A 12503-nucleotide genomic window follows, 5' to 3' on the forward strand; every position below is an offset into this window, starting at 1 on the left:
ACAGCACGCTAAGCATCTATCAAACGCAATGTTAGCGTACGTTTTGTTTGTCACCTAGGATTCTTAATGGCAATCTTCAATTGTATAGATATAAGATGCATCCAACTATCTCTTGTTTATCACTCATAATAACTCATCAGGGATGGTGGTGTTTAGAGAAACACCAGTTTGCTCAATCCATAGTTGTCATATAGGCTTATGTATAACGTAAAGTGTTCAAACACATTTCCTTGTGAAACCTTGGCTGTTTGTTTTAATTTACAATGTTGGTAATTTGTATGCTAAGACTTGTGAGTCATATAACTTCACTGATTTGTTTTAGAATTCCCCGACTTTATGTCAAATAATTAAAAGAATGAATTTATATTTTATACTTATTTCATATCAACTATTAAATATTATCGTTTAGACAAAACATAAATTGTAAAGGAATTATGTGAATCCTATATAATATTTCTCAATATTTATAACGTTTTGTATACACAGAAACAAGAACGTAACATAAACAGTTATTCTTCATTATCTTGAAGATATATTTTTAAACAAGGTGAGACATGTTAATATATAGGCCTAGAATTTAACATTTAAAAAAGGCAAATTATAATTAACCAGCATATACAAATACAACTGCTACTATGACCCTAAATACATATATTCAACTGTTGTTTTTATATAAAGAATCACCATATCGATCGTTTGGCCTACATAAACATTGACAACAACAAACAATGGACCTTGACGAAACAAAATAATCAATTTTGTTTTTATGAAGACAATAAAAGAAAAAAACTTAACGATTTATCATTGTATATATAACTCTTAATCTTTTAACTACAATAATGTTCCATACTTTGTAGGCCTTTATCGTAAATTATAATGTTTTTTTTTATGTGCCTTACTCATGGATAATAGTGGTGGAGTTTTTCAGTCATACATTATTGTATTAATATTAAAAATTATTATTTTAATTTTTTTTGTATTCAATATTTCACCCAGAGGCTCCTCACAAGGCACATCCTTAGTCTCGAAAAGCCTCTGCAACATATAACAAATTATTTCTAAATTAGAATGACGTAGGCCTTACAATTTTAAAAATGTCGACGTATTTTCAATCGAAGTTCTGTCAAAATGTATGAAACGAAAGAAGGTCGATTTTGTTCGGTAAAGCAGCAGAACGAAACGCATGACGTAGTATGGTGTTCTTCCATCCAGTGGGATTACCAATTCCAAGCTGTGTGTTAGCAGCAATTACATACTGATTTTCTAATAATCTTCATATCTAATATTGTATGATACGTTTTCACATTTTGGCTCTGACGCGTTCCACCTGCGCACAAACCCAGTATATAGCTTCGTAATGAACTGCAAAGGGATCCACACACAAAAGTACAACTTTCACATTTATGAAATGTGGCCCAAAAAACCGTACACAAATGTACAGATATATATCGGTTTGATTACCTTACCAAACTGTTCATTATTCAGAGCATTCATATTCATTTATTGAATTATTTGACAAACACAAACAATTAATAACAGAACAAACAGATAAAACAAAAGTCAGGAAAAACAAAATCAACAAAAGTCACTATAACTCGAAGGAGTCAGTTATTCTGATCATTGCAACAGTGTAACACAATTACGGGTATGATGTCATAATGACATATTAATATAATTTGTCTTACCATAGAGATATTATAGTGAACTATAATATCTCTATGGTCTTACTGATTTGTATTATTTTTTTCATCTTAATCACAGTTCTACGTTTCGGCCCACATACGTTCGTTCCATGCTCTAATCATCTCGCATAACTACATTAAATTGCCCGTGCAACAACGATGTGAATTTGAATTCCACTCATCTTCGTCCGATTTCCAATAAAAAAAAAGTAATAGTTAATGTGAAAACACACCAAAATATTTGCAAGTTTTAGGAAGGAGAACATTCGTTTTTGAAGCAGAAAGTGCGATACACACTCATCTCCCATGGTGTTATTAATTCGTGAATGCAATGCGTTTAAAGATGATACAGATAATATTTAAGCTGCTTTAAATAGCAGATTTATGTATAAGAGCACTAACAGTACAAGGGGCGTTGAAGGTTAATGCGATTCACTCAAACAAAACGCCACCACAGCTTCATTGACCCTTTCTTGTTTATGCAGCAGCCGTTATGTAATATAAATATAATAAGCACGTGTCTATATTGTCTTATAGACCCGCCTCCTCTAAAAGGTTTATAGAGTTCTCTACGTCATAACTAATTTTAGTTTGTGATCGTTACGATCCGATAAAATGGTGATGTCTCGATTTAACGATAGCCATTTTAGTTTAAGCTTTAAACTCATGACTATAGATATTTGTGTTTTTGATGTTTATTTACATGCTATGTCAAATGTAATAACGCGTAGCTTTTTCTATGAACCAAATTTATTCCTAATAAGGCATATGACGATGTCTTTATTGCTACTAGCGTCTAATTTTATCCATAGAAACCAACAAATTAAACGCGATATAGTTTTCTTGGGTACATAACTTCCCTGAATGGAATGTGTCCAATATGTTTTGTTGCTGTTACTGTATTATAGCGATTTGGCGATCTATCATTTAATTGCAGTCACGAGCCGTCAGACATGACAAAATCGAATAAAATAACGGTATTATTAGTATAGAATTATGGTATATTGTAAATATTGACTAACAATATTGCTAATGTTCCAATCTTAAGCATCTTACACCATTATTTAAGAATGTATCAACACCATGGCTATACGTTATAGAAGTTTAATAACTCAGACAATTGAGTAATAATGATTAAATTAAAACTAACAATGTATCTATCATGTAATTATTAACGATAAAAGAAAATCACGATTTACAAATGCAAACATTGCTGCAGGTCCTTTTAAGTTTGCTAACCACATCTGACACTACTACTTCATTCTAAAAGAAGAAAATCAAATTGATATGGAGTTATCAATTTCTTTGTAGCAATATTCCTGGAAAAATGAAGTTTAAACCAAAATAATACGTCTGATGTATCGAGTAGAAAGAAAAATATCTTTTTTTACATCACAAATAATTTGCAGAAAAAAAGAGAAAGAAAGACAAAAGCAAAAAACAGAATGGAATATAAAATGTGTATTGTAAAATGTTTGTGAATGTTGCTTGTTTCTGTCAACAAAATATCTAAAAAAATTTATCAAATTTGGGAGAATTAATATATTAATTCCTTCGTTTGTGGTACAGTAGGTTGCTTCTCATTTTATTAAGTATATTCTAAAAACTTAAAATCAGCTCGAATACTTTGTATACCATTATTTAAAACATAAATTTACCGGTAACCCGTTTAGCTAGGCCTAAGAGTATCAAAATGCAAAATAAATTTCGAAAACAAGTTGCTAAGATTGCTTATCGATTGATGATTGTATAACTTATCATGTTCTTATAACATTCACATCTAATACATTTCACTGACCTCAGCATTCAGAAATGTGATATTGCTTTAAATAATGAGCACATATTATAACCTACATGAACTTGTGTGATCATACGTTTTAACTAAAGCAAATATTTGAATTCTTAACCCGACACACATTACCACAATTGACGTTTTACATGTTTGATACATTATGTTCAGAAAAGAAATATAGAGTTCTCGAGTGTGGAATGCATGCATGATGTAATTGTCTAAATATAGATTTAATAAGTTAAGTATACAGATGCTAATGGTTAATCTGATATACGCAAATGTAATATTATTATTTCTATCTAAATCTTTTTTTAAACCCCTATTTATTATTCTTGATAACTGTAACAATTAAGATTGGTTCTCTGGGATGCAACGTACGATTCACACATAGCGCAAATAATTTGACCAATCACAATTGATGGTACAGACCATCGAACTGCAGTCGTAATTTGGTCCTTGAGTTGCGCACAGGTTCTTACGTTGCCATTCACGTAGATCTTGGCGTTGCGTTTTTATTGGATGGAGATTGAGAGAGAACTGATGGTATAGGCCAATACTTCAATAATTTACCATTATTATATTATTACCTATACTATTGATGCAGGAATGGTTATACATTACGTTACACTTTAAATTCAACTTTGCTTTATTTTTAGGATGTTTTGGGTCAAAAAGTGCCGAAAAATTATATAACGATTTAATGCGTGGATACGAAAAGCTAATCCGACCAGTAGAGAACTTTACTGACCCGGTCATTGTTAAATTCGGTGTCTCAATTTCACAACTCATCGATGTGGTGAGTTACATTTATATTTTTACATGTACAGTTCAAATAATTAAACTTATTTAATATTTATTTGGAAGTAAAGTAATTTGACCAATCACGACACAATGGATCATCCCAATTGTCGATTGTGATTGGGTTGCGTTGCGCGTACATCCTTGTGTTACGTTCAAGCAACTATGATGACGACATGAAATAGAGCATGATATGTAACGGTAAATCGATGTTGCGTATCATATCATGTTGTAATGTTTTTTCATTGTGGTAACGGTGACTATATTGTTTTTATAGGATGAAAAAAATCAAATATTGGTAACCAGTGTCTGGGTAAAACAGGTAAATGGTACATTTTATACATTATATTTGTCATTGTTGATTGGGTGACAATTTTTTTTAATGATTCAACAATAATAATTATTAACAATAAATTGTAAATACTAAATAATTGGCGACGGTCAAAAAAGACAAAATGACTGTAGTGAAATAAACGTCCTTTTCGATTATTGATTATTATTGATTGTAATAATGATTATGTTATGATAGGAGTGGCATGATTTTAAATTAACATGGGATCCTGACGATTATGAAGGCCTAGAAACAATTAGAATACCAATCGACGAACTGTGGAGACCAGACTTCGTTTTATATAATAAGTAAGTATACATTATCATCAGCTCTATTTCTAAGCGTTTGGCACATTCTGCTGATTGGTAAAATAGATATTGTAAAATTTGTAATAAATATGACAACACTACATTTGTTAAATAAATTTCTTTACCATCATCAGTAACAATTTATGCTAAGGAGTTGATGCACACTAAATGCGCGACATGTGACATTTATCAATCCCAACCAGTTTTTCCATTGTTGTCAATTGCGAAAAAAGAGGACGACTGCATTTTTCTTTTTGTTTCCACTCATTTCTTACTACCTTTCTTTTTAGTGCTGATGGCGACTATGACTTGCAGTTTATGACGAACGCCATCGTTGGGTTTAAGGGTGACGTGTTCTGGATGCCTCCTGCCATCTTTAAAACATCATGCTTGATCAAAATTGAATTCTTTCCTTTTGACGAGCAAACATGCAAAATGAAATTTGGCTCCTGGACTCACGATTCTAGTTTTATTGATATGACTCCATTATATAAATCAGTGAATTTGGAAGACTATTGGCCAAATGGTGAATGGCAAATTATGGAAGCACCAGTAGAGAGGAATAATCTTTCTTATCTGTGTTGCCCAAATGAGTTCTATATTGACATTACCGTCAAATTTATCATTCATAGGAAGCCTTTGTTTTATATCGTAACATTGGTCATACCGTGTATGTTGATCTCATTTCTCACCGTTCTGGTGTTCTATTTACCTTCAGACGCGCAAGAGAAGATCACGTTGTCCATCTCAATTCTTCTTGCGTTGATCGTGTTCCTTTTGTTAATTCCTAGTATTATTCCGCCAACGTCAAACAACCTGCCATTAATTGGTCGTTACATGCTCTTCACCATGGGTCTGGTAACGGCGTCAATATTCGTTACAGTCATAGTCATCAATGTCCACTTCAGGTCAGCGACAACGCACGAAATGCCAGAATGGATACGAAACGTCTTTCTACATACGTTTCCCAAAATCCTTTGCATGTCAAGGCCTGGGGGAGCTAAGCTTTGTGATAGATGTGATAAGTCACGTGGAAAACGGATGTCTTCAAATGGCACACCATTTTATCCGATGTGGTCTAGTCCGGATTTTAAACTGAGTACAAAGTACATGATGAACACTATTACACCTTCATTGTTAGAAGAAATTCAACAAAGAGATAGTGATGTCGATAATTTACAAGATTTACCAACTGAATGTCGAGAAGCCATTGACTCGATAGAATATATAGCATCGCATTTAAAACTTAGCGACGAAGATAGCTTGGTAATACACTTAAGGATTGTTGCTACTGGACGGGACGCAAGGATATACGCGTAACGCGCGTAATTTGACCAATCACAGAAAAACCAAAATGACGCTTGTAATTGATCAAATTACGTTGCGTGTACATCCTTGCATTGTGTCCTATCCCTATAACTATCTTAAGTAGGAATAAAATATACTAAAAGCAATTAATACCATGTTTTTGGGGGTCTTTTTTGCCAAAAATCAATACTATGTGTAGTTATTAGTTCACTAAATTACTGTAGCGTCTAGTAGCACAAAATACTATATAAACATCAAGAACATGGGTGTAACAAAACACAAACAAACTAACTATTGTACTATCAAGAATTCAATAATTTATATTCAATATGGTACTAGGGCTTGGTTGTTGGTCTTTATCATTCTACTTTACGAAACAGGACGGTATATTGAGGACGACGAGTGCTTAATGCCGCTTATGCTTGGTTCCCACTATAGACGCAACACAACGACGTAACGCAACGTAAGTGATTCGACCAATCACAAACGATGGATTATTCGAACTGATGCTTGTCATTGGTCAACTCGCTTTCGTTGCGTATACGTCATTGAGTCGCGTCTCTAATGAGAACCAAGCTTTACTACGTGTACGCTCACGCCGTGCGCATTAAACGTTTCGTTAGTAAGCGTCATTACGCCGTACTAGTTTTCAATATACCGCTCTGTTTCGCTAAGTCACTACTAACGAAAGCAAAAGCAATCATCACTATCATCTTTCTATTTCAGATACGCGAAGATTGGAAGTATGTTGCTATGGTAATCGATCGCATTTTCTTGTGGGTATTTGCAGTGCTATGTACCAGCGGAACACTCGGCATCATCTTGAATTCACCAATGTTGTGGGAACCAGTAACTAAGCACAACACTACTATTCCTATTCCACCAATACTGTTAGAGAGTACTGAATATTAAAATAAAATGATATGACGTCATAAACAATGACGTCATGTTGTAACCCTACTGAAATTTAATTTGAGGTTCTGTGGAAAGCTGGACTTCCTGAATTTATGATTGTTTATAAGAAACATTTTGTGATTACGTTGTAAGAATCTCCGTTACCGTAACCAAGGAATTAGTTTCGGTGGCAACAATATCGCGGAACAACACAGTGCTTCCACGCCCATTACGTCCACCACGTGACACAATATGTAGCTTGATTCGGCTCCTCATGAAGCTGGAGAAATGTCACAACTTACCACCGTCAGCCTATGTAAAGCTCTGTCTAAACTATTAAACTTTATGTGACAACAAATTGTGATGTGCCCATATATGGACATGATGAATTTATATCACTACCATTTGGGCATATCACTACCATATTTGGGCATATCACTACCATATTTTTTTGTCAAACTTGTTTGATAGTATGGACAGAGCTTTAGATGATATACAGAAGGTTTCCACATGCGGATGAGGAAAATAATTATAATAGTGTTTTGCTATTTTTCGTTAGTTTTTAGTTTTAACTTTTGTCATTATATTGTATAAATAATTAAAATAGTCCAGATATTTGAATTCAAAATAACAACAAACAAACACAACTCATTTGGAGGCAAACACCAATGATGGAACGAATACAATTATTAGTTTGAAAATGATATTGCCATTATATTATGATTATTTAGGCCTATATATAGACCTGAGATTGTGTATTAAATTAACGCGGTCATATTATTCCGAAAGATAATCGAAGCTTAATTATGAAGCTTAAGAACTAGTTTGTGTTTTCAAAGAGGAAGCGTGGCTTTTGCTTACTTTATTAACGGTTTTGTAAGATGAATATAGGAAAGGATCTGCACAAGGGACGTGGTAAGGTGCAGGAGGATGCGCAATCACAGCAAGTAAGTAGTTGACCAATCAAAAGCGACGGATTACCCAAACTATGACTTGTGATTGGTGAAATTGTTATAGAGAGTTGCGCGCACGTCCAAACTAAACTACTAGGTACATAATACTTAATCAAGTATAGCATTTGTGTAGAACATTTACAAAAGATATTGCATAAATTATACAGTACGCTTCCATTATTATACACAACCGAATTTCCGGCTCACTAATCTAAGCGTTCATATACTATTTTTTTTTTTTTTTTTTTTTTTTTTTTGCTACGTTATGAATTACGAAACATAAACGCCTTGGCTACTAATGAAACGCTTTGGAGACTAATGAAACGCTTTGGAGACTAATGAAACGCTTTGGAGACTAATGAAAGCATTTGAGGCAAATTAGCAAATTCAACAGTGAAAGTGAAGACGATCTTAGAAACGATATATTGTGTGTAATTTGTCGCTTACAGACGATTTGCAGTTTTAGTAGAAATATGAAATGATTTCTGTATTTAGCACTTATGCAGCAGCACTGATTGTAGCGAACGATGTGATGTTTACTCACATTGTAAAATAAAACATAATTCAAGAATTAGGATTTGCATTGTCTTATTCAATTCAATTCAATTCAATTCAATTCATTTATTTTCCAGAAGACATATAAAACATATAATACAATAAAAATTACAAACACAAGAAAACTAACAGCAGTCTGGCGGATTGTAGAAAAGTGACATTATGGTTGTGTTTGTACATTAAAATGCAGGGGTCGGATACAGGGGGAGCGCTAGCATAATTTATTTTTATTTATTTATTTTATTTTCAATCTTTCAGAAACAAAAAAGTTGAACGGGGCTGTCGAGGTAAAGCAAAAGTTTGAAAAACTGTCATCAAAAGATGTGCTTAACCAAACCCACGTCAACAATACATATCAACAAACAAAACCAATACAAAACAAAACAAAACAAACAAATAAAATACTGTGCTAAAATTACATGAGCAATGGATTATAAAAATAGATGCTTATATTATAAAAAAGGATTATTGTACATTAGAGATTGATTTATAAAAATAGATACTTAATAGTAATATTATGTCAGAAACAAAAAGCCGTTTTTAATTTTATTTTAGCTGTCCCCCACCCCTGGATTCGTCCTGACATGTAACAGAATTAAATAAGACCACAATTATTAATTGATAAAATGTGTTATTTTTTTTTTAAAGGTATGGTTTTTCTCTTTTCTAGGGAGGCCTACTATAAAACATTTCTATGGGAATTCCAAAATGAAATTATTTCAAGATTTCTATGATGTTTTTATCAGCTGGTTAAATTAATCAAATTAATTAATAAAATTTAAATTACGCCAGAATTCGTTAAGGCTTATTTATTCATCTTGGTAAGTTGGTTCCATGGATACAGTTACCGCTAACATTAGTGGTTGTGTTGGTGAACCAACTTACGCGGGTAAATAATTAAGCTTCAGCGGGTCCTAAGTATCTCTCATCTTTGCCTGTCTGTTTGTTGTTGTTATTATATATGTATGTGAAATTTACTGTCTTGAATTTCAGTTGCTTACGAAGCCTTAGGCTAATTATAATATTCATAAATATAAGAGAAATAAATTTGAAATTATTTTCAATAATACTGCTATTATACTGTAATATATACTACATCGTTAATTGTAAAAAATATCGTATTACTCAATAGCAACGTGTAGTCACTTTCAGATTTCTTTAAACCATCACATTTTATTCAAATAAACACTGTGATACATGCTTCTTGGCCTAAAACCATCACAGAAAAATGTATACGTTGTCTAATTAGTTTATATAACCAAGGTTTTGGCATAATGTTATTCATCAAATCACCTAACTCGTTTGGTGACGAGTTATGTTAATACTTAAGGTGTATTACTATTGGAAAAACTTTGTTTGAAAATAAGATAAATAAACAATTGAGTGCTTTCTTTATAATACTTGTATTTCTGTTCTCAAAGCAATTTCCTATACTGAACATGCCTTTTCCGATTGCAAACAGCGTATTTGTGTAGGGCGCAGTTATAATATCTTGTTCAAGATTTACCAAGACATGATGGTTCGAAGAAGATATCGTCGGTAATCTCTTGTTATTTTATTCACACTATGGCGTCACAAGAATACATCCTCATCGTAGTTTTCAGCAGGTACACAAATTGTAACATAATTTTTTGTTTCAGGTAATTCTAAAGTAAACTCATAAACTTATTTAATCTAAAAAACATGCATTGGCCAATTACACCTAAGGAACTGAACAGACCATGGTGCTGAAAACCATAAAAACCAAATTAGTTCAAAGTTCAAAGCTCCCCTCGAATTCTTCTCGAATAAGAAGTTCAACTAACTTGTGTGCACTTCAAAGTACCTAGTGCATCTTTTAGAAACGTAGGGGGTTACCCGGATGTGTATCCACGTATGAGCGTTGCTTGGAGACAGATGTACGACACAAGTGTGTACGTGTCGTCTGCACCTGGGGATGCAAGAGAAACAGGTAATTCCCCAACATTTACATAACTCCTTCACCTATGGAACGTCAACGAGTCTGTCGATGTGGAAAATATTGACACGAATCTTGCGAAGGTTGCAATGGGGTGATGAGGGAGGTGTTGTCCCACATTGAAGATGAGTGATAATGAAGCGAGATAATGTGTAAGCATTTGCTTCCGTTTGACCGAACCTAATCGATGTGAAAACTATTGAAATGAGTCGTGAATTATACGACATATTTCAGCTGGTAATTCAATAATTACATCCACTGTATAAATAACAAGCCACGAATGTAAATAGCCGTTCTACTGGGGGTAACGTTAGGAATGTTTTAATTAACCGATAGCGAAATTTATCAAGGGTACATTAAGTTATCTGTTGTACATGCGTGACAATGTCAATAATCATGGTAATAGTAATATAAATAATTTCTAATTTGTAATTCCTGACTTAAATGCTTTCTAACCAACACATCCAGTTTCTAAAGGTGAGTAAACTTAAAGTATGATTACTAATTTCTAAAAAAATAATAATATTATAGCATATTTTGTCAAGAATGAATTAAAAATGGTATTTTAAATGGTAATATCCTAACAAGGGCCAAATCATTTTATTTATTTTATGAAACAAACGTGCGATGTTTGTGTTTAACAGCGAGTAACTAAAATCCACCAGATAAACAGTATCATGCCTAGTGACAATAAACAACGTGAAGTATCATGTCAACTGACTGCAACCCTCGTCCCACAAGGACTGCTTATAGGCATAGCATTTCATAACACTAACAATGTACCAACGAATAAACATACCAGCAAAAACAGAATATTAAACAATACTTCACTGTCTTTCAGACAAATATAATTGATTAATTATTATTGTATTGTTTTATAAATTGATTATTAATTATCTATTATATTGATTAACTCCATGAGTCCAGTACAACACACAATTAGCGAATGTTGCTGAGTGATTAATGCTGATGAAGTTTTGAGATGTTTTGTGAATTTTGTTCGTGATTGCATTTCTAATGAGATGGGTATTTCATCAGATTTCCCGACACAGTAACCAACATGTCCTAATTAGATTGGTTGTCATTAAAAGACAACGTTGATGATTCGACGACAAAACAAATCAAAATGTATACAATGTTGATGACCATCATACCACAATTATGGCAACGAAGGCGTCGCATACACAAAATAAAATGTCTAGAGAATTTATGCTCGGGGTCAGAGACGAAACGTTCGAATATATGCTTCTACCCTAAGGGTCCCTTTGATCTTCTAGATAACCCTAAAACCCAATATAATTGGATGAAACAGATAATAACGATATCAAGTCGATGTTTGTCTAAAAAAATAACTTGAAAGTAGCCTACTGTACTATTCAATCCTGCTGTACAGAATGACTAACAACGTTTATACAACTTGGTAGTTCTTTAACATTTTATAAACTACATATACAACCATTGTGATCAACAGAACACACCATCAAAATTAAAATCAAACTGGGGTTTTGTATAGCTTTTCAACTTTTTTATGCCATATCTAACATCAAAACCCATTTTTCCTTTACATTAAAAGAGCATTTGCATTAAAAATGTATATATTGGATCATGAGATGAATTTATTTAATTTTACCATCACCTAAAATGTGAGAACTCTCAGAATATACCCCCAAATGCAGAACTAATCATATTTCACTATCATTACATCCACCTAACTTCAACACAGGCGCTACTCATATGTTACTCATTTTATTCGCTCATATGGCTGGTATACTTCTGGGGAATTATTTTGCCCCCAAATTCCACAATTTACCTAACGGATGTCACTTACATCCTTACCGATATACTTAATAACAACCATTTGATTTACTGGCTCCTGTGACAACACACTGGACCTTTAATACAGCGATGTCATATAAGTGGTAGCC

The 12503-nt window shown here is 33.1% G+C and overlaps 1 protein-coding gene and 1 long non-coding RNA gene across 4 annotated transcripts in view; one reads left to right on the plus strand and one right to left on the minus strand.

Moving 5' to 3' along the window:
• The window catches only part of LOC144835307 (uncharacterized), a 67729-nt gene that overhangs the window by 30459 nt on the left and 24767 nt on the right, over positions 1–12503 (minus strand). The gene's annotated exons all lie outside the window — the stretch shown is intronic.
• LOC144835303 (neuronal acetylcholine receptor subunit beta-2-like) overlaps positions 1–12503 on the plus strand; it is a 51776-nt gene that overhangs the window by 10691 nt on the left and 28582 nt on the right. The window contains exons 2-6 of one of the 2 annotated variants that reach the window (XM_078690385.1): positions 4131–4270; positions 4550–4594; positions 4802–4911; positions 5202–6177; positions 6946–8263. In XM_078690385.1, the coding sequence (XP_078546511.1) occupies positions 4131–4270; positions 4550–4594; positions 4802–4911; positions 5202–6177; positions 6946–7131 (1457 nt within the window). In that variant the 3' untranslated portion in view covers positions 7132–8263. Of the gene's footprint in view, positions 1–4130; positions 4271–4549; positions 4595–4801; positions 4912–5201; positions 6178–6945; positions 8264–12503 lie in introns of those variants that run through there. The other variant, XM_078690384.1, reaches the window with a different exon arrangement.

This window comes from Antedon bifida, chromosome 2 (genome assembly GCF_963402885.1).
Source record: "Antedon bifida chromosome 2, ecAntBifi1.1, whole genome shotgun sequence".
NCBI classification, from domain to species: domain Eukaryota; kingdom Metazoa; phylum Echinodermata; class Crinoidea; order Comatulida; family Antedonidae; genus Antedon; species Antedon bifida.